Source organism: Malaclemys terrapin, chromosome 12 (genome assembly GCF_027887155.1).
Source record: "Malaclemys terrapin pileata isolate rMalTer1 chromosome 12, rMalTer1.hap1, whole genome shotgun sequence".
NCBI classification, from domain to species: Eukaryota; Metazoa; Chordata; order Testudines; family Emydidae; genus Malaclemys; species Malaclemys terrapin.
Genome location: NC_071516.1, coordinates 6,251,116 through 6,271,389, shown reverse-complemented (window position 1 = coordinate 6,271,389; position 20,274 = coordinate 6,251,116). Strand labels below are relative to the sequence as shown.

The 20,274-nt window shown below is 45.4% G+C and overlaps 1 protein-coding gene across 8 annotated transcripts in view; it reads right to left on the bottom strand.

The window, feature by feature from the left end:
- Nucleotides 1-20,274, bottom strand: part of KCNQ2 (potassium voltage-gated channel subfamily Q member 2) — a 114,545-nt gene that overhangs the window by 19,425 nt on the left and 74,846 nt on the right. For 3 of the 8 annotated variants that reach the window (XM_054046025.1, XM_054046021.1, XM_054046022.1), the window contains exons 10-12: nt 14,434-14,502; nt 11,536-11,565; nt 5,901-5,954 (exon numbers count right to left, since the gene is read on the bottom strand). In XM_054046025.1, the coding sequence (XP_053902000.1) occupies nt 5,901-5,954; nt 11,536-11,565; nt 14,434-14,502 (153 nt within the window). Of the gene's footprint in view, nt 1-5,900; nt 5,955-11,535; nt 11,566-11,742; nt 11,757-14,433; nt 14,503-20,274 lie in introns of those variants that run through there. The other 5 variants (XM_054046026.1, XM_054046023.1, XM_054046024.1 and 2 more) reach the window with 3 other exon arrangements.

The following is a 20,274-nucleotide window of genomic DNA, read 5'->3' as shown; positions in this document are numbered from 1 at the left end:
TAGGGAAACCATCCCTGCCCATGCTGGTTAATAGCCATTGATGGACCTATCCTCCATGAACTTATCCAGTTCTTTTTTGAACCCTGTTATAGCCTTAGCCTTCACAACATCCTCTGGCAAGGAGTTCCACAGGTTGATTGTGTGCTGTGTGAAAAAATACTTTCCTTTGTTTGTTTTAAACCTGCTGCCTATTAATTTCTTTTGGTGACCCCTAGTTCTTGTGTTATGAGAAGGAGTAAATAACATTTCCTTATTTACTTTCTCCACACCAGGCATGATTTTATAGACCTCTATCATGTTCCCCCTTAGTCGTCTCTTTTCCAAGCTGAAAATTCCCAGTCTTATTAATCTCTCCTCAGAGGGAAGCTGTTCCATACCCCTAATCATTTTTGTTGCCCTTTTCTGAACCTTTTCCAATTCCAATATATCTTTTTTGAGATGGGGCAACCACATCTGCATGCAGTATTCAAGATGTGGGCGTATCATGGATTTATATAGAGGCAATATGATATTTTCTGTCTTATTTCTATCCTTTTCTTAATGATGCCCAACATTCTGTTCGCATTTTTGACTGCCGCTGCACATTGAGTGGATGTTTTCAGAGAACTATCCACAGTGACTCCAAGATCTCTTTCTTGCATGGTAACAGTTAATTTAGACCCCATTATTTTATATGTATAGTTGGGATTATGTTTTCCAATGTGGATTACTTTGCATTTAATTTTATCTGCCATTTTGTTGCCCAGTCACCCTGTTTTGTGAGATCCTTTTATAGCTCTTTGCAGTCTGCCTGGGATTTAATTACCCATCACTGAATAAAACTGGGCCCTTATTCTGGTTGCCCCAATCCCATTTCCCAAGTAAATGTGTTGCAAAAGATTCCATGAATTAAGGATGGCAAATCAGAAAGTACTGAATTTCCTACAGAACATGAGAGAGAGGAATTTCATATTAAGACATCACAAGGTGCAATATTTTACTCATTAAAAATATCACTTATGAATCTGAGGAACATTTAAATCCATTCAGGTCTGATCCCTGAGTACTCAAACTCTCGACATTTGGAATGCCTCCAACATTCCTTTGTATTAAACAAACAAACAAACATTAACAATAAAGACAACATTGGTAATCCATTACGGTTTTCCTTCTGCCATGCAATTTTTTCAATGTAAAAGCTGACTAGAATCTGCATGCAGACACAGGCCCTGCAGTGGAAAATGCAGTTGAGAGGCGGCCGGAGCAGGGGAGGGAAGAATGCAAAAGAAAAGCAAATGCTTTCAGCTAATCTAAGATCATGTCCTCATCCAAGCAGAACGTCATGCAAGGTGAGGTGCAGTGTGTCAGAGAAGTGATACTTAGATGCCAACCACGCAGATGGTAGATGGACATTATTTGGTAGTACAGTATGTGCGTTGAGTGGAAGGGGGAAGGAATGGTTATCCCAACACACACAACTGCAAGAAAGGAGGCTTGTAACTGTGACACTTGCATGAACTGAGGGAGAATGGGACATTCGTTCTGCCTGTTCTAAGGGGAAGGGAGGATAAAGCGAATCACAAGGTTTTGTAACCTGTACCAAAATCTATGGGAAATAATAATAGAATCAGATGGTCTGGTTGGTTTCTGTATCAAAATGAGGTAGCTACTCTTGGTTAATATTTGTTTAAAACCCATTTTTTTTATTATTAAAAAAAGAACCCTACAGCATTACTGCACGGACTTAAATGAGAATTTGCTCAGCGTTTAACCTGAATCCAGTGAAGGGTGGAAATGTATAATTTACCTTTTCTCTGCTACTGAAATGTGCTTTTACTTTCTAAGGCAGATTCCTAGCAAACATCTACTCCAATAAATGAAAGTTCATACCTCACTAGCGCACTTAGGGGCCCAATCAAAATTCCAGTGAAGTTAATGGAAAGACTCCCACTGACTTCAGCAGGCTTTGGATTGGGACCGTCTGGCATGTGATGGTTACAACATTCACCAGAAAAGTGGTTAAGAACTAACCCTCTGTGTACATACACAACACAGAACAGTTGGTTGACACACAATGTGTTTATGGATATTGATGGTTTAAGTTCTTGTTGGAAATCTCCTGGGTTTTGACGGTTCATTTCATAGCCTTAGCAATCTCCTGATGTTCTGTTGTTGCATTCCCTTACTCATTCCTGATTCACAGTAATTTTGGATCAATAAAAATGACTACCTACTGGTTTTTGTCAAGTATTTGAAATTACACTCGTCCAGCTGCTTCATTTTCTCCTTTTGCCTGCATGTAGCAAAATACTAGCCAAACTGATCAATACCATCCAGTATGCAGTGTTGTTGTAGCCATGTTGGTCCCAGGATATTAGAGAGACAAGATGGGTGAGGTGATATCTTTTATTGGACCAACTTCTGGTTGGTTAGAGAAACAAGAAGTTGGTCCAATAAAAGAAAGCTCACCCGCCTTGCCTCTCCAATACCATCCTGGACTAAATAGTCATTTATATACGAACTCAGCTGGCAATAATATTAGTTCTACTGAACAGTATATCCAGGAGAGGGAGGGAGAGAGAGAGCAAGGAAGATTATGTCCTGCTGGAAATGGGGCGGTTGTTCAATCCACAGTTTGTGCCGAGTTCACGGCCTGTCAGACCAGTTTGTTAAAAGTAGGCAGAACTGCTGAGATTGAAATAATAGCCATTGTTGACCACCAGGTTTCTGGTGTGAATAATGGGTAGAAGCCAACTGCTGAAAAGATCAAAGAAAAAAGATGTGGGTACACAATGCTTGCCCTGGCTGGCTTAGAATTCAAAAGAGGACAAAAATTCATGCCTCGAGTATCTCTGGCTTCCATAGAGTTAAAGCAGGGGTGAATATAGCCCAGGGAACAGAGGAGAAGCAGGGCTCACAGAGTAAAAATTCCAAGTAGAATGTGGAAGGAAATCACCCTTTCCCCTGCTATAATCTGAGCGGGCAGCAGTGCTCATACTGGGGTGACTATCTTCATACCTACAGCGCTGAGTTTGAAATAACTGAAAATGCTCGAGCTGCAATGGTGCCTGAGGCCCAAATATTTGAAGGTATTTAGGCATTGCTGCGCTCAGTGCCAGAAGGCCTCACTGATTTAGGAGCCTGTATCTCATTTTCAAAAGGGATTTAGGCACTTAGGAGCTAAAATCCCACTGAGAGTCACTACAATGCTACCTACGCCCTGGAGACCAGACAGAGCAGGGAAGCCAGAGAAGAAACACTCTAGAAATGCATCTGGCTCTTGTAGTGAATCAGGAAACCTATTTAACCCTGTGGTTAGGTATTTTTAAAATACTGCTGACTTTTTCCGCTGTTCTCCACCTCGGCGGTTTCTAGCACACAGCTTTTGTCCCTTGTGTTTTTTTTGGCAGCTAGAACTAGTATTGGAGAGAACATTCTAGAATGCACTATTGCATGACTGAGAATCTTCTAGAAAGTCCTGACATCATCTGCTCTTTGCCAGTTAAGCCAGGTTTGTGCCTGTTTTGCATTGCTGGAACAGTGCTAAGCCTTCAGAGCACATCAGCAAATCTCACCTATTCTTTATTCAACCAGAATCACCTAAACTACTGTATAGAAAAATCCTACATTCCATTTCAGGCATCCCCCCATGCTACCCCATTGTTCTGCAAACACCCTTTGTCCATTATCAGTCCACACATCATTTCCTCCTATGATTGGTAAGAACATCTTTCTTGCTCCACTCTGTCAGGGTAGACTCCAAATACGTCTTCCCCTTCTACAAAACAAAATATGGCATCAATGATTGATGCAAATAATAAAAAAAGATCTAGCTATACCAAAGACCAAGATTCCTTTATGGCTCTAAGTCCCCAATTCTTGGAGACTCCCTCTTGAGATCTTGTATAGATTTGGAAGGATCCTCAGTTAATGAATTGGTTCCTTTCCTCCTCCAGCAGAAGTCAAGAAGGGGGAAATAAAAGAAAAAGCCGAGTTGGAAGGAAGGAGTTAGATTTCTTCTAAAGAAAGCAAGGGTGAACAGTGATTTATACTGCCTTTGCATATAAGAAAGTATCCATAACTAGGAAGTCATACAAATTCACTTGGCCACTGACACCAATGTCAGAATACAAACAAGTGAAGATCAGAGTTTCCAGTTTTCCAGGAGGTGGTATTGTGTAATGACAGGTGAGAAAGAAGTTGTTATTAATATTATTAATATGTGCCAAAAAGAGCCCTAAAATTAAACAGCAGACACCATCAATGCGCAGGAAGGAGGCGCTTTCACCAGCTAGAAGCATACACCTCCAAGGATAGAAAAGTCTGCACTGGTAGATGGGAACACTGAAGATAAGATAACATTTAAATGTTCTGAATGAAGAAATATATTAATAATATGTCTAATTTGAAGCAGACTTTTTGTGATCTCTACATAACTCACCATGCGCCAATGATATTTAAGTCAGACATTCCTAATATAAACTCCACGGGGGCCATAGCACGGCCAGAACATACAGCGGGAGACCATATGAAGATTCTGGCTATTCGTTTAGCTACAGAAGTATCTCACTATGGAGAATTGGTTTCTGTGAACCTTCCCCTTTGTCACCCATTCAGACATCGGATTTACCTCTGATTCTGAACTTTTGGTATATAAAAATATTCCCAGATAAACTAGAAGCTACCCATTCATGGCAGGTATATAGAGTTATATATATAAAAAAACAATAGCAATAAAGGAAAAAAATATACAGGGCGGAATAATTCATTGAGAAAACCAGAGAGATTTCTTTAAAACTCTACTTCAGCTGCTTTCTAACAAAGAGACAAGGACTCGTGATTTTGAGGATTAAAATGGATTCCAAAAAGAGCATGCATAAATCCCATGTCACAATCATGCTGCATCACTCAGCTCCCTGCTGCCCCTGTGCCGGTGATCCTGCACTCATTGCAAGAAATAAATGGGAATTCACGGTCACTATTCAAAGCATGCAAATGCTGGGGATTAGTTGTTCAACCACAAGGCGCTTGTTGGCTGCCTATAAATTCAGTGTTGGGGAGGGGGGCAGTTGAATCTAATGTGAGCAGGAGAATAATGGACATATTTATATGTCAAGAAAAGAAAAAGGACACTGGAAATTCCTTATGATCCTCAGACAAGTGTGTCAAGGAACACAAGTTTGGGAGAAGTCTTTGAAGATGGTTTGCAGTCAAGTTGTCAACTGCGTGTATCAGACTCTAAAGTCTATCTATTTATTCCCCACTCGACCTTTATGCAGGATCACTTTTAATGCAAATAGGAGATATGCCCACAATAGGAGAGACAATATATCCCCTATGTCGATTACAATAGGCTGAAGATTAGTCCTTCTCTAGCTGCGTAGTAGAGGTGCTAGATAGGCAAGCCATGCTTCCAAATGCCACAAGATTGGGAAAGGCCCATTCATAGGGATTCAGAGAGCCAAAGGAACAATGTTTAGTGGAGGTGGAGAGCAGGTGATTTTTCTGTTACTAAATTTGTATTGTTTTATAATATACAATTAACTGTGCAAGGGTTCCTTGTAGCTTAGGGTGGGGTAGAGAGATGATGAATGTTTTTTTTTTTAATGTTCTATTTTCCATCATTGTTTTAAGCTCAGTTCTTGGCCTCCTTCATTGCTACCAGTCTCTGGCTTGCTAGCCCATATCCAGTGTCAGCATTACACATTTCCCCAGCTTCTGTTGATTCTTGTGCGCCGCATTATTGGAAAACAAGAAAGCCTCTGATTTCGGAGAAGGACATGGGGAGGCTCTTCAATTTGTTTTACTCATCTAGTACCTCTATTAAGCAGGGAAGTGATCAGAACGGGTGGTAGCAGGGTAGAGAGAGAATGAGCCGTGCAGCTTTAGATTAGTTCCGTGCGACGCATTTCCCGTGGTACCTAGAGTTTCCTGAGCAGCATCCACATAGTGACTCTCTGCATGGTTTGCTTTTACTGGAAATGAGGGGAGAGTAAAGATTAGACCCGGAAGCAAATGCCAAACAGGAAACTTTGATTATCGTTTCTAGGTTTAAAAGACAGGCTGTTTTGATGGCTGCGTTTGTGATGGGATATTAATATCTGACCATTTAATAAAAAAAGGGGGGTTATTTGTTGCAGTGAGATTCATGAAAGGAATTGCTCTGTAGTAAATTAGGAATGACCCGCTATTAGGAATGACCCCTTCTGCACTCAGTTGGTTGCATTACTTCATCAACTGTTGACTTTACTAAAAAAAATGAATCCGGCAGGTAGATCCTATCACCTGCTTGGAAAAAAAGTAGTCCCTCCTTAATTTCTTGTAAATAAATTTAATCGCTGATTTTTCAGTTCCCCGAGCATGTGGAGTCCACGTTAATGTCCTAGGATAAAAACTGTTTCCTCCAAAGCCATTCAAAGGGTTTATTTCTCTTTTTCCAAGTATTTAGTTATTAATTATTTGCGCCTTCTCTGCTTGCCACAGTGCTATGTGAAATTAGGTGTTAAAAACCCACACCAGTGGAATGTGGCAAATCCCCCCACGCTAAGGAATTGGAATTTCAAAATTCACAAAATCCATTTTTCATGTCACTTGCAAATCAGGACCAAAAAAAGTGTATGGGGAGGGGGGGGCAGTTATGGGCTTGTTAATGAATCAATAAAGTTCCCATGAATCTGACCCGAATCACTTTTTTCTGTGCTCAGGGACTTGCATACTGTTAGCCATTCACCAAGATAGGGTTCCCCTGATACGGAGCTGTCTTCTCTTTGCAAAAAGGTTACGGGGTAGCCCACTGACATAACCTGAAAATGCTTCAGACAGCTGTGCTCAAGTATTACTAGACGACTTTGCAAATACATTTAAATTTCAGAAGGGGGGGGAACCCTATTTGGCATTCCCCCCGTTTTCTTAAATTTGAACTTGGCAGCCTGAGGAGCTCGTGTTTAGTAACAGAAGGAATTTGCAAAATTCTTTCTGCTCTGTAGCAGCCAGGGCAAGTTCAAATGGAATCCACCCTCTCTTTCTTTAGGACTCCGAAGGCCTCTGCAACAAGTTCAGTGCAGACAGACCCTGCACCCACATAGAGTCCAAGTGACAGGTTAGCTGCCTGGATAGCCATTCCGCTGGGCTCTGTAGATAACATCATAGACAGAGAATATTCAGCATGCACAGATTTGGAGAGACACACTGGTTACTTGGTTTCTTAATCTCCTTTTCAGTCTCTAAAGAAAGTAACAGTCCCTTATTTTCAAATAATCAGTCCCCATTATGGCAACTGATTATTCCCAGATTACACACAGTCACAGCATGAATATCTGACACCAGTTTTAATAACAATATCAGTCGAATATTATATATAGATATATACACACACATATTTTTTAAAAGAAATATATTGCAGAGGGACCCAATCCTGCACCCATTCAAGTTCATGGTAAAAATCCCTCTGATTTCAATGGAAGTGAGATGGGGAACCACAATCTACAGCTTGAAGATGACCTTTTAAACTGGTTGCTAGGGTTATTTACACAATCTCAGGTGACCCTAACTCATGCTGGAGCATGTAATCTGCTTCTTCTAACTCTACAGTTCCCTAGAATTCTCCTGTTTCTTTGCACTCTGATTTTTTTTTTCAGTTTGCCTGATCCTGTCCTGAAAAATACAAAAGGAAGGGCATAAATCTCATCACAGGTGCCTATAGATGTTCAACAAACCATTTTTAAAGAACATCTGACATATATTTCACATAGAAATCTCCACAGCCCTAGCTAAGCCATACATGTGCCCCTTAATACTTTGGTCAGAAGACAAAATAAGCAGAGACAACTTGCCACACTGAATTTTCAGCCGGATTAGTACGTGAATAATCACATCCCATTACCCTATCTGAATGGTAAGCCTTGCTTAGTAGGAGTAGTGAGAAAAGTCACACCACGTCCCTTCTGCTTCCCCTGAGGCTATCAGACAGGGCAGCCGGCCGGCCGGCCATACTTTCATCTCCTCCTTTTTAGAGGAAGTGATCATAGGTAGCTACCCTGTATAGGTCAGCCATCAGGACATGCACAGCGCTGCTTCCCCACCCCTGTCATAAGCCAATTGCGATGCAGATGGACAGACAGCACCCAAAGCACTTTGCAACAGAGCAGACTTTATGAGGAGTTTAAAAAAAAAATGTAGCCAAATACCAACATGGTTTGTGTCCATCACAACCTGCACTGCAGGTCACAGAGAAATGAGCTTATGTTTCTTAATAGCTGATCAGCAAACAACTTCACAGAGCTTGGTCACGGGATGAATGCAGACGAGTTTGAGAGTAAAACAAAACAGAGAAATGGCAAAGACAAAACCCATCTCCAAGCTGCGATGCCTAATTCAAATCCAAGGCAAAATAAACTACCTCCCTTGGTAATTAAAAAAAAGATACTAGAGTGCTACACAGTAATAGGATAACCCCAAATAGTGTAACTGCATTATGTGTAAAGGGGCCTTGACTGTCAGTTCTGTACAGCCCCTAGCATATTGGGGCTTTGATGCATGATTGGAGCCCTTATACCATAATACAAATAATAAATTAATAATTGAACCCCTGTGGGCTTCAGGGCACTGCATATGAAATTAGGGATGTGGTCCAGCAGAGTATATACTGGCTTCTATTAGACCTTCCGGTGCTACTCAATGTAAGGGTATTGGGGTCTGTTCTGAAAGGGTCCGGATGTCTATCTGAGTGGAACGAGTTTCTTTATGGGCACTGAGAAGGCTGGCAATTTCAGCCCTCACACGGGAAGATGTGCTGATCTTTGTCAAGTGCCTTCATCAGTTCTGCAGCAGTGTCAGAGTAATGGGGTGGAAGGGAGGATTATTGCTCCACCAAAATATTGGGGGAAAGGTTTGGCTGCGCTAAGGAGGCTGTTGAGAACGATATGAAAAATATTTTAATGCTATTATAAAAGTCAACAGCACATCCTGTAGCCACTGTCCTGGAAGAGCAACAAAAGTGATTAGAAGCATGAGGGGAATATTATAAGGACTAAGAAAACTTAGTTTGGAAAGGAGACAGGTGAGGAAGTTATCGAGAATAATGAATAGGAAAGGCCAGTCATGCCACTCCGATTTACCCTCTCCCCTAACATAAGCATAAAAAGATGCTGGATACAATTAAAAGGGAAAAAATTAAAACCACTAAAAAATATTATTTTAACACGTGTATTAACCTGTGGAGCTTACTGCTGCAGGATGTTAGTGAGATTAAAAGAAAAATGCTTCTCTGATTGAGGATAGCATCTGCAGTTACAGTTACACAGGCTAATATAAAATCACAAAGGGCTATCAATCCTCAGACTTCAGGGTCTGAACAGAACCTTGGCTGAGACCAAGTAGAGATTCTTCCACATGGCCCAATTAGGTGCAGTCTGGGGATTTTAATTTTTCCTCTGAAGCATACAGCACATGCCACTGGCAGAGACAGGATACCAGATTAGCCAGATTCTTGGGCTGACATCCTGGCTCCACTGGACTCACTGGCACTGGGGCCAAGATTTCATGCTTGGTCTCTTCCAGGAAAACACTCCTGTGTTGTTTTCCTTGCTGATGATCAGGGGCGGCTCTAGCTTTTTTGCCGCCCCAAGCACGGTAGTCAGGCAGCCTTCGGCGGCTTGCCTGCAGGAGGTCCCCGGTCCCACGGATTCGGCGTACCTGCCGCCGAATTGCCACCAAATCCGCGGGACCGGCGGACCTCCCGCAGGCATGCTGCTGAAGGCTGCCTCACTGCCGCCCTCGCAGGGCGCCCCCCGCAGCTTGCCGCCCCAGGCACGCACTTGGAGCACTGGTGCCTGGAGCCACCGCTGATGATGATATTTGAAGTGGACTGGAGGACGGGAGGTTACATTCCTTCTCACTGCACAAGGTTAGGCCTCAAAGCAGGAGGAAATAAGGTCTGAACTGTGAAAACGTGATGTTGGTGATTAGATTTATTTGGCAGCTTGCGGATGGAGCACTTTGGAGATCCTACATGCACAGAAAAGCTCAGATGAGTGACAGGAAGGAGATAAAGTGGAAATAATAGTAAAGCTGGGCACTTAATCCTCTTAGTTGGCACCATATCTACTTAAATATCCTTTACTGGATTTTGTGCCAGGGAAAAGTTAACTTGTTTCTAGCCCCTTAGATTGAAAGGTGCAGCAGACCTTTACAGCCAATACAGGAACACCATCCTGAGACAGTTCTGGGTGCCTAACAACTGTCTTGCTATATTTATAATGTTCGTGAACTGCAAGAAGTGTTTAGATCCAACAGTATTTCCTTCTTAACATGTTTAGGTCACCAACTAAGTGGGGTGGAGTGGAGGGTTAAAAACATTCAGTTTGAAATTCAACCTGAAATGACTTCCAAGTAGAACTGGTAGGATACGGAAATGCAATTAACTAGGCTGAGCTGGATGGAAAATGAGGAACATTTGTCTCCAAAATTGTCATCAGCATTTCCCTCGCGCCCGTTTTTCACTGGAAAATCTGTTTAAGCTAAAACTTTCCAGCAGCTCTAGTTGACCGCTAGCATGCAAAAACATTGGTCGCATACATTATTCAGTGAGCTCTAAGGCAGAGAGATCTGTGATCCAATGAGGCGTACCTTACTTTAGGTGATTCCTCAGTTCCACTACCTGCTGCCAATCATGCTAATGGCATCCTCTGTATCTTGCAGTGATGGTTTGAAACAGGTATAAAATATTATGCCCGTGCTCTTTAATTATATTGGGCCAAATCTTGAAGCTTTCCTTATTCATGCAAAACTCCACCTGAAGTCAATGAGTAAAGACTATGGGATTGAGTCCATAGAGTATAATCAGTTATTGCATAATGGGTTCTGGCAAGAAGGGGTAGCCAGGGGAGTGCTGGGAGGTATTTGGAGCTGTTGATGTACAAAGCGATTGCACGGCATGGAGGGCCAGTGGACGTAGGCAATGCTACATTTCTCCTAACTCCATGGCCTGGGAGAGTTCTGAGAGTGTCTGGCTGAACGTGCTTTTGTTTTTTGGTACAGGGACTGAAAGAAGCCAGGGTTAGGTTCAGTCATGGGACATGCGGTGGCAGGGGAACAAAACATGAAGTGTTAAAATTGGGTCTGCGTTGTTATTTCAGCTCCCGGATTCTGGAAACAGGCGGAGGAAAGAGAGGCATAAAACAGTCCCCTTTTCCCATGTATCCTGGACACTCATTTGCCAAAAACTCAGAAGACATCAGCCTGTGACAATACATTTCTGAGGGCAAATTTGACACACCTCAAACTTCATCTGCTGCCAGCACAACCCCCATAAACACTATCCATATAGCTACAAAATATAGTCAAGATATACTGCGAAGAAGGAAAATCTGATTGAAGGCCCAGCATTACATATATGTATGACACACAGAGACATGTCCCACAGCACAGAACAAGCACGTACAACCCGCTAGGCTGGTTTTAATGGCGCTCAGCTCCTTGTTGGTACAGGCATACATAGTGCGCGCACTCTCACGGACATGGAAAGCATGGAAATGGCATGTGGGCAGTGATACAGACCTGGGTGATGGCTCAGGCTGCTGCTCTTTCCTTTAAACAGAAGCAATAGTACATGATCAGTGGTGTCAGGTGGGAAGGAAGCTGCTACATTCACTGTTAAAACATAACGAAAGGACAGTACCAAACAGTACAACTAAGTGAGGTGGATAGAAGGGAGGGCATGGAGCACTTACTCCTGGGGCTTCCGGACTGGAGAGAAGATAGCCGCCGACTCACACCACCTTGGGAGGAGACACACGAGACGTACAGGGTCGAAAAGTCGCAAAACCCACCTCTTTGTGCACAGAGTTCACTATGGAGCCCCGCGGTTACACCACTCGCATGAGCAAATGCGGGACAGTGAATGGTCATGCTCCTTTGAAAATTTGGCCCCCTGAGTTTGTTTCTGAACAACTCCCCAGGACTTTCACAGACCTTTCATAAACTTTCCTTTCAGCTCTTAGGCATAGAACTGACTGTGATGGGGTGTAGCCTGCATTTGCTGCCCCTACCAGAGGCCCCGCCCAACCTTTGCACACCTCTCTCTACGAAGTGGTCCTTTTGGAAATGACAAAAAGTGAGTTTGGACCTCCAGGAATTATCTACAGAGATCTCCCAGGATCAGCTGCCGGTGGAACCAATGAGACTTGGTCTTCCTGCAACTAGAAGGGCTGGGAGCAGGCAGAAGCCAATCAGGGCTCAGCAAGAAAGATAAAAAGAATTGGCTGCTTCTTTCAAGGACCAGTGCTGGGTGAAGCTGTGACAGGGAAGGCAGGCTCTCCCTCTCTTAAACTTAAGAAACCTGGCCTATCAGGGACCTCGCTCTCACACCATTTTGCCTGGCTCAGCAAAGGGATGGTTTTTTTTATGTCATGGTCTTTAATGTCCAGGTGGCCATTTTGAGTTGTGTTAATTTATTTTTCTGTAAAATTAAGGCAAGTCTGTTCTGCAGGACACCCTGGCTCATGCGGGCCTGTTACACTAACTCTAGGAGATGTTGTTTCATCGATGCATCTGCCCCATGCAGTGGGTGAGTAGTGCAGAAGTTTGGGGGGTGGGGTTGGCTGGAAGGTGCACATCACTCTTTTTCCAGCTCCTGCCGGAGCCTCAGCTGTGGCTGAAGGCTCCACATGAAAAATTATCTTTGGCAACTGCTTGTTGAGAGAGAGAGAGAGAGAGGAGCCATGTTTTCAAACTCTGGCAATTTGGGGATGCAGTTGCTGCATGTCATTGAGATGTCTAAATACCCGATTGCCCCAGTAAATCAAGGGCATAGAGGACAAATTGAACTAAATGGCATCTCTACAATTTCAGGCACAAAACCAGAGGCCAAGTTAAGGCCAGGCTGAAAAACTCACCCAGGGTTCATATGCGATTCAGGAATTTCTCTCTCCCAACAAAAAAATAACAAAAAATGGCCTGGCGGCCTAGTGGCTGTTCTTTGCATTTCCACCCAGGAGAGCTTCATTTGATTTCTGGTCCCCATCTCCCATTCTCCATGCTGGCAGGGATTGAGAATCCTGCAGAGGCAGTTCACTTAGTCCTTGGGAGAGAGGGAGCGACACGACATCCCCCAGTGAGTAGGGATTTGCCTGAGCCAGAACACCAGATTTCTCTGGGGAAGTTCAGAGGCAAATCCAGGGACAGATTTCCTAAAACTCTAGTGGAAATACAAATGCAGATCTCCTGGGCCTGGCTCTACTCAGCAGTGACCATTTTAGGTAGTTAAAAAGTGGTCTTGATGAGCTCTGAAGAGAGTCCCATCTAAATTCCCCTGAGCAGAAGGAGAGCAGCCATGATACACGGCCTGGGGGAACATAACACAGATGCCATTTACAAACAAGCCAGGAGCCAGGCCCAATCCTGGGATTAAATATACAAATTGTAAAGACCTTTAGTCAGGCGTGTTAAACTCCTGAGGCTTTAGCAAATTTTCTGAAACATGAGATAACTCCAGAGGTCTTGAAAAGCCCCAACCCCCTTCAGCACTTTGCTCAGTCTGGCCAGGTAGCCAAAGTGGGAACCACTATTATTAAGTGCAGTACTGCACCTTCCAGGGACGACGACTCCGTAGGGGTTCACAGTCCACTGGGGTAGGGAGCCTTGTTAGTTTAAAAAAAGAATGACAAGGGGACCCCCCCCAAAACTCACTCTGAAGATATAAATTGCAGCGGGACAGTCCTTCCAGGTGTGGTCATTTCTAATTTATCATAGAGGGCCTATCAAAAATGAGTTGGATGCTTCTGATTTACATTGATTAATATCCATTGGCCAGTGTTTTTCACCTGGCTAGTTAAGGAAAGAAAAAGAAATCTGCAAATAGCGTCCAAGCTTTGTGGCTGGGGGAAGACAGACCTCAGTGAACGTCCCTTCCATTTCTGGGTTACTAATTCAACCTTATCGGTTCTGGGGGAGCAGCGGAGGTGGGGGATTTAGTGGGCTGCAGAAAGAACAGCAAGCTAAGTAAGGACTGACCCCAGGCTGGGCTTGACACTCCTCTCACACCAGTGAAAATCGGGTGTAACGACCCCCAAGTCATGGGGTTATCCTGGTGTATGTGAAAGGAGAATCAGGCCCTGTATCTCTTATCTACATCAACTCCAGGAATCAACTCCAGGCTTTACCTCATGACATATTCCTTTCTGTTGTCAGCTGCACACCCAGAGAATATTTAATAGAAGATGATGTAGGAAAGGATCTAGGAAAGGAATTTACGAGCATCACCTGGGGAGAGGGATGGGGGCCAAGGCACCACATAACCCATAATATGGCAGCATCCAGGTACACAGAATTCTCCAGGGCTGTGCACATACCATGGAAGGAAGGAAGGAAGGAAGGAAGGAAGGAAGGAAGGAAGGAAGAAAAGAAATTGGTTTGCCAGCTGGGTGTTTTCTGAGCTCTCCCAGCTCTGTTGCTAACCTGAAAGTCAGTCCCGATTTGCTCTTCAGGTTCCTGAGGAGTTCCAGCTGGTTCAGAGGCGGAATGAGTCTAAAGTGAGAAAATGAGAGACAATGACATTCAGGCAGAGACAACATCACAACTTCCTGTGGCGGGAACTTCCCCACCCACCTACTGTCAACCAACCTGAGCTTCGTGTCAGGGTTTGCAAACACTGGGTGGCTTGGGGAGAATGAACAGGGATTGGACCTCTAAGGCCACTTTTCAAAGTGCCCAAAGGTAGGTGCAGGAGAGAGAGATAGCAAGACAGTGAGAGAGAGAGAGAGAAATTTCGTCTGCGTTCTTGTATCTCTAAACTCTCCGAAGTTGAGCAGTGGCCAGTGTTCCTATACAGTACTGTTGCGCTTGGCAAGGCAGGTGTTTACAGCATGTTGTTTAGCAGTTGGTCCTACTGTGTTAGAGGTGCCGTGCAGGCCCCAGAGACATGGGCTGGCAGAACTCAAAGTACACTGTAGTATGTTCCTGTTGCCAGGGGGCAGAACTCCAGAAATTGGGGGTATCCTGGAGGAAGAGGCAGAACCTTCCAGTGGGAGGGGAGACAGACTTCCAGAGGCTGCGAGTATCCAAGGAAACTGGCAGCAGTTTTGAAAACTTTAAACAAATGCTCGGTCTAGCTTTGAATTTGGTTGAATGTTTGATTCATACTTCATATATCCAGTCCTGGTGAAGACAAACTAAATGTATGACACACCTTTTATTTTAGGGTAGAACTGAGGTTTCCTCCTCATCTGTGATCTGAAACTTACAGAAAAAGAGACTGACCCTACCACCCTGATCATCCATTGGTTCATGAAAAATTCTGCCTCTCTGGCTTTATCTTTCTAATAACATCAAACCTACTGAGTTGCAATGGCACGGCAGGTATTAACTGTGCTGCCCACCTTTATGTCAGCTGGCAGAAGTGTAGGAGAGACGTTTATGTAAAGGGCAGAAAGAGTGCTACTGTGAGTTCATGAAACCTTTGGGGATCTGAGGATGGCTCTATAAATATTTTACATTGATATTCACAGTCGAGTTCTCAACTGCGAGAGAAGCAGACTGGAAATGTCGGGAGATGGGATTCGTCTCCGTAAAAGCCACACTTGGCTGGAAAGAGCAGCATCCACCCAAGTGTCTGCCCAGGGACTCTGTGCTCAGGTCCAGATGCTTGTTGAGACTTTCTTTGCACAACCCTGATGTGTCCTTGTCAATATCTGAAACTGCTCCTTCCAGCATGTCTTCCCGGAGGGCATGAAATCAGCACAGATAACCCTCCGTCCTGCCTGTGACAAGTCTCAAAATATTTATACTCTTGCCCGAAATAAATGGGCCCAGATACTAGCTAGCAAAGCCTGGAATGGGTGTAAGAGCCTGTCTTCACTATCACTCTATAATGGTGCAGCTGCGCTGACAAAGCGCATCTGGTGAAGACGCCCTATGTCACTGGGTGAGCGCTCTCCTGTCGACATAATTACTGCACCTCAACAAGAGGTGGAAGCTATGTTGGCAGGAGAGAGTCACACCCTGAACGACGTAAGTTACCTTGGCTTAGATGGTAGTGTAGACAAGCCCTAGCTAGCCAGACCCTTATGCAGCTCTTGGCATCCTAAGGCAGCACATCAAGGAATTTATGCTCATTCAAAGAAGAGTCACCCACTCTGGACTGCTGCCTCTTCCTCAAAATATACAGCACCTCCTACATGGCAGCTGTCTGGGTTCCTTACAAATGTGCCACTCACCGCATGTAGGGGAGGGCAGTTCCTAACGTCAGAATATCAGTGCACAGTTAGCAACTAAGGAGGACAGAGCATCAAAACAAGCTGCACCTTCCCCCACCATCTTCTCTCAGGTGACCACTTCTGTGACACATCCAGACTCCTGGCGAAAAAAGCAAGAAGGTGTCCCCTGCATGGGCAGGATCTCTTTGCTGACATATGACCCAGCAGTTCAGATCTAAAACTGGGCTCTACACTTCAAGTAAAGGAGATTCTGCATTAGCTGTCAGCAGTCGCAGGACTGATATCTAGTCATTACAGGGCAAGAAGCATTACAGCATTTAGATGTTCCACATGGCTTGGATGCACCTGTCCTTCCCAGATGAGCTATCACACTGGTCATAGACACTGGTCCACGTTTCTTATGCACCTACTCAGTCAATCTTGGAACAAAGCAGGGCATAATTATGGACAGTGTTCTTCAGCAGGTTTAAATCAAAAGGGCAACATTTTCAGTGGTCTTGCTTGACTGAACACAAATGATTACAAGAGCATGTGTGCCGCATGTACAAAACTCACATTTAAAAGCACAATGATCTATCCAGGCTAGCCACCCAAGTATGGACCCAGAGGGTCAGGCGGGCTTGTACTCGGGCTGCTAGGCCATGCTACTGCCAGAGCTGCAACGTCTATTTTTAGTGCACAGCTCAAACTGAGCTAGGGTGGGTCTGTCCACCCAGGTTGGGAGGCACGCTCCCAGCGGCAGTATTTCAGTCCCCTGAATGTGCTCAGGTGGAAGAGAATTGTGTGTGAAGTAGGGTGTGGTTGTGTTTTGTGCTAGGAAGTGGAAAAGAACCTGAGATTGTGGTGTTTGACATTTTCTCTCTCTCGTCCCAACATTCGCTTCACTTGCTTGAAGGGTGCATGTTTAAAGACCAGCAAGGCAAGAGGATGCACACACCAAGGTACAGTACTACACATAGCTCATGCTACCCGACACAGCAATGGTTAGAATTCCTGCTTCCTGCACGGGCTCCATTGGTTTGTACTTGTGGCTCCAGAGTGAATCGTCTCATCTCTCTCAGTAAATTGACCGCCCTGCTCTTGTTGATACATCACAAGAAACACAACACTAGCATCCGGCATTCCCTGCCACAGCAAAAGGAGCACAAAATTACTGTTGCTGGGAGCACAAATATTCAAGCATAACAGAGCCAGGGCCGTAGGGTTCTCATGCCTCAAAGCCCTCCACAAAAAAAAAATACAATACCATCGCAAAACACAACACGGGGAAAACAGCTGGACAAGGGAGTGTGCGCACACACACACACACAGAACCGATAGTCATTATTTCATAATGCAGCCCCAGGGAGTGAAAAAGACTGAGTAACAGAGCAATGAGAAGACGTGGATGTCAGAGCTGGGTGGACAGCATGGTACTCTGAGAGGCCCAAGATGCTGCAAGTCCTGTCTCTGAGAGGAACCACACAATGAACCCTCCTTTGCATTGTAGTTTTGTCTTTATGGGACAGAGAATGATATACACAAAATTGATAATAAGGAACCCCGTCTTATAGCTTTTACTCACACAAGCAGTCCCATTGACTTCACTGGAATTACTCTTGTTAGTAAGGCTTGCAGAACTGGACCCTATGGGCTAGATCTTTGTTGGCGTCAATAGAGCTATGCTGATTTATACCAGCTGAGGATCTGTATGCATATGAATTTTGAATGCATATGAATTTTCAGCTGCAGTCCCTGATTTTTGCATGCCCATGTTTGCGTATGCAATTGATTCTGCTTGCAAAAATGCATAGACTCATTCTGCATTTAAATATGGGTACTCTGGGCACTGTTGTCAGGGTAGGCAAAAGTGCACATGCAAAGTTGAAGGCCAATTTGAGGCTGGCGGACGTTTGGGCCCACTAACTTGCATAGGGTTTTCTTAGCTAAATTCCACTTAGTCTCTGCAAAATTGTTATGTACTGTAGCTACTGGGGCCTGATCCTTATTCCAGTGAAGTCAATAGCCTAGGTGGCATTCAGGCCAGAACTAACCATGCAGTTGCTTTATAATTGTAGAGTAGTAAGTCTGTACACAAATGGCTAAAATATAAAAATCGAGGTGAAGTATGTGTCCTGTAAAATAAACTATTTTCTGAAGTATGACTGTGTGGCTCTGACCTGAACAACTCTTCATAAATTTTCCAACTTCGGGAAGTTTGTAAATATCTTTATTTTATGGACTGCAAACAAGAGGCCAGTTTTTTATCTCCATTATACCAGGGTAAAGGCCTGATTTTCAAACCGAGCTTCCATTCTTTGCTGCAGTGAAGTATATCCACAACTCTAGGGTTACCATATTTTGTGCCTCCTAATGGAGGACACTCCCGGGGGGGCCGCCCACGCCCCCGCCCCAACTCCGCCCCCTCCCAAAGTCTCCGCCCCCTCCCCTGCTTGAAGCCTGAAGCAGGTAAGGTAAGGTAAGGGAAGGGAAGGGAAGGGGGGGGGGGAGGGAGAAGGAGGCGCGGCGCGGCCCAGGCTGGCCCCCGGCGGCTCCAGCCTGGGTCGGCTCGGGCCCTGGCCGACCACCCCCGGCGCACCCCCCGGCTCCCAGCCCCGCGGCCCGGCTCCCGGCTCCCCGACCCCGGCCCGGCCCGGCTCCCAGCCCCGGCCCGGCTCCCAGCCCCGCGGCCCGGCTCCCGGCTCCCAGCCCCGCGGCCCGGCTCCCGGCTCCCCGACCCCGGCCCGGCCCGGCTCCCAGCCCCGCGGCCCGGCTCCCGGCTCCCAGCCCCGCGGCCCGGCTCCCCGACCCCGGCCCGGCTCCCGGCTCCCAGCCCCGCGGGCCCGGCTCCCGGCTCCCAGCCCCGCGGCCCGGCTCCCGGCTCCCCGACCCGGGCCCGGCTCGGCTCCCAGCCCCGCGGGCCCAGCCCGGCTCCCAGCCCCGCGGGCCCGGCCCCGTGGGCCCGGACCGGCCCGGCACTGCGACCCTGGCCCGGCCTGGCCCCCGGCCCGGCTCCCGGCCGGGCACCATGCCCCCGGCCCCGCACAAAGAGGCCCCGGCCGAGCCTCCCGATTTTCCCGGACATGCCCGGCTTTGGGGGATTTCCCCCCGGACGGGGATTTGAGCCCCCAAAAGCCGGACATGTCCGGGAAAATCCGGACGTATGGTAACCCTACACAACTCTGTACCTGCAGTTCATTGTTGCTTTTTTCCTGTAAATTCACTGCAGGGACAATGCAGTTCACTGTGGCTGTAAAACGTGCAACTGCAAAAACTGAGGCTGGGTTTGGAAAAACAGGCCTTCAATCAGATTGACATCAATGGAGTTGATGTGGATTTACACTGTCGTAACAGAGAACAGAATCAGGCCTGCAATTTTGAAATGCAAAGCAGCAAATACGTGATCACTGTTCTCCTTCTTAAAATAAATATTTACTTTCCTTCGGGATTTCCCTCATGTATAACATATCCCTGTGATTTGAAAATCCACTTTTACTAGCCACTGAGAAAATATCTATTCATAATAAATCTTTTACCTGTATCATATATAGATCCTTTCAACCTGAACGACCCCAAAAGGTTAGACTCACTGAATGAATTATTTACTGCAAACAGTTCGCTCAGCTCTAGCTCTGACTCAGAGGGAAAAGCGCCACCTACTGAATTGCCAACAACGCTCATAAACCTTGCTGAGGTTAAACTGCCCCTTCAAAAGCCAGCATGGGCTGTCAGGTGAGGTAAAAACGGTCATTTCGATTTAACATATCTTCATTGGTAGCTAGTGGCCACAGCTGCTACAACAAAGAGTGGATTGGGATAAGAGAGGGTTGGAGAGGAGAAAAAAGGGGTGAAGGAGAGGAAAAGTTGAGAGATGGACGTAAGAAAAAAAGGATGGGAAAAGGGCAGAAAAGAACAGGGAGTTTTCTTGTTAACTGTCCTATGAATCTGAAGATGCTCATAACTTGAGCTAAGAAAACCAAGCTCATTGAGAAACCCCCTGTTCTTCTTCCTGACATTGCCACTTAAATGTACAGTTCCCCAACGCTTGTGCAAACCACCAGCTAGACTGTAGATGAAGATGCATGGAATTGAGTGGGGAAGTTGA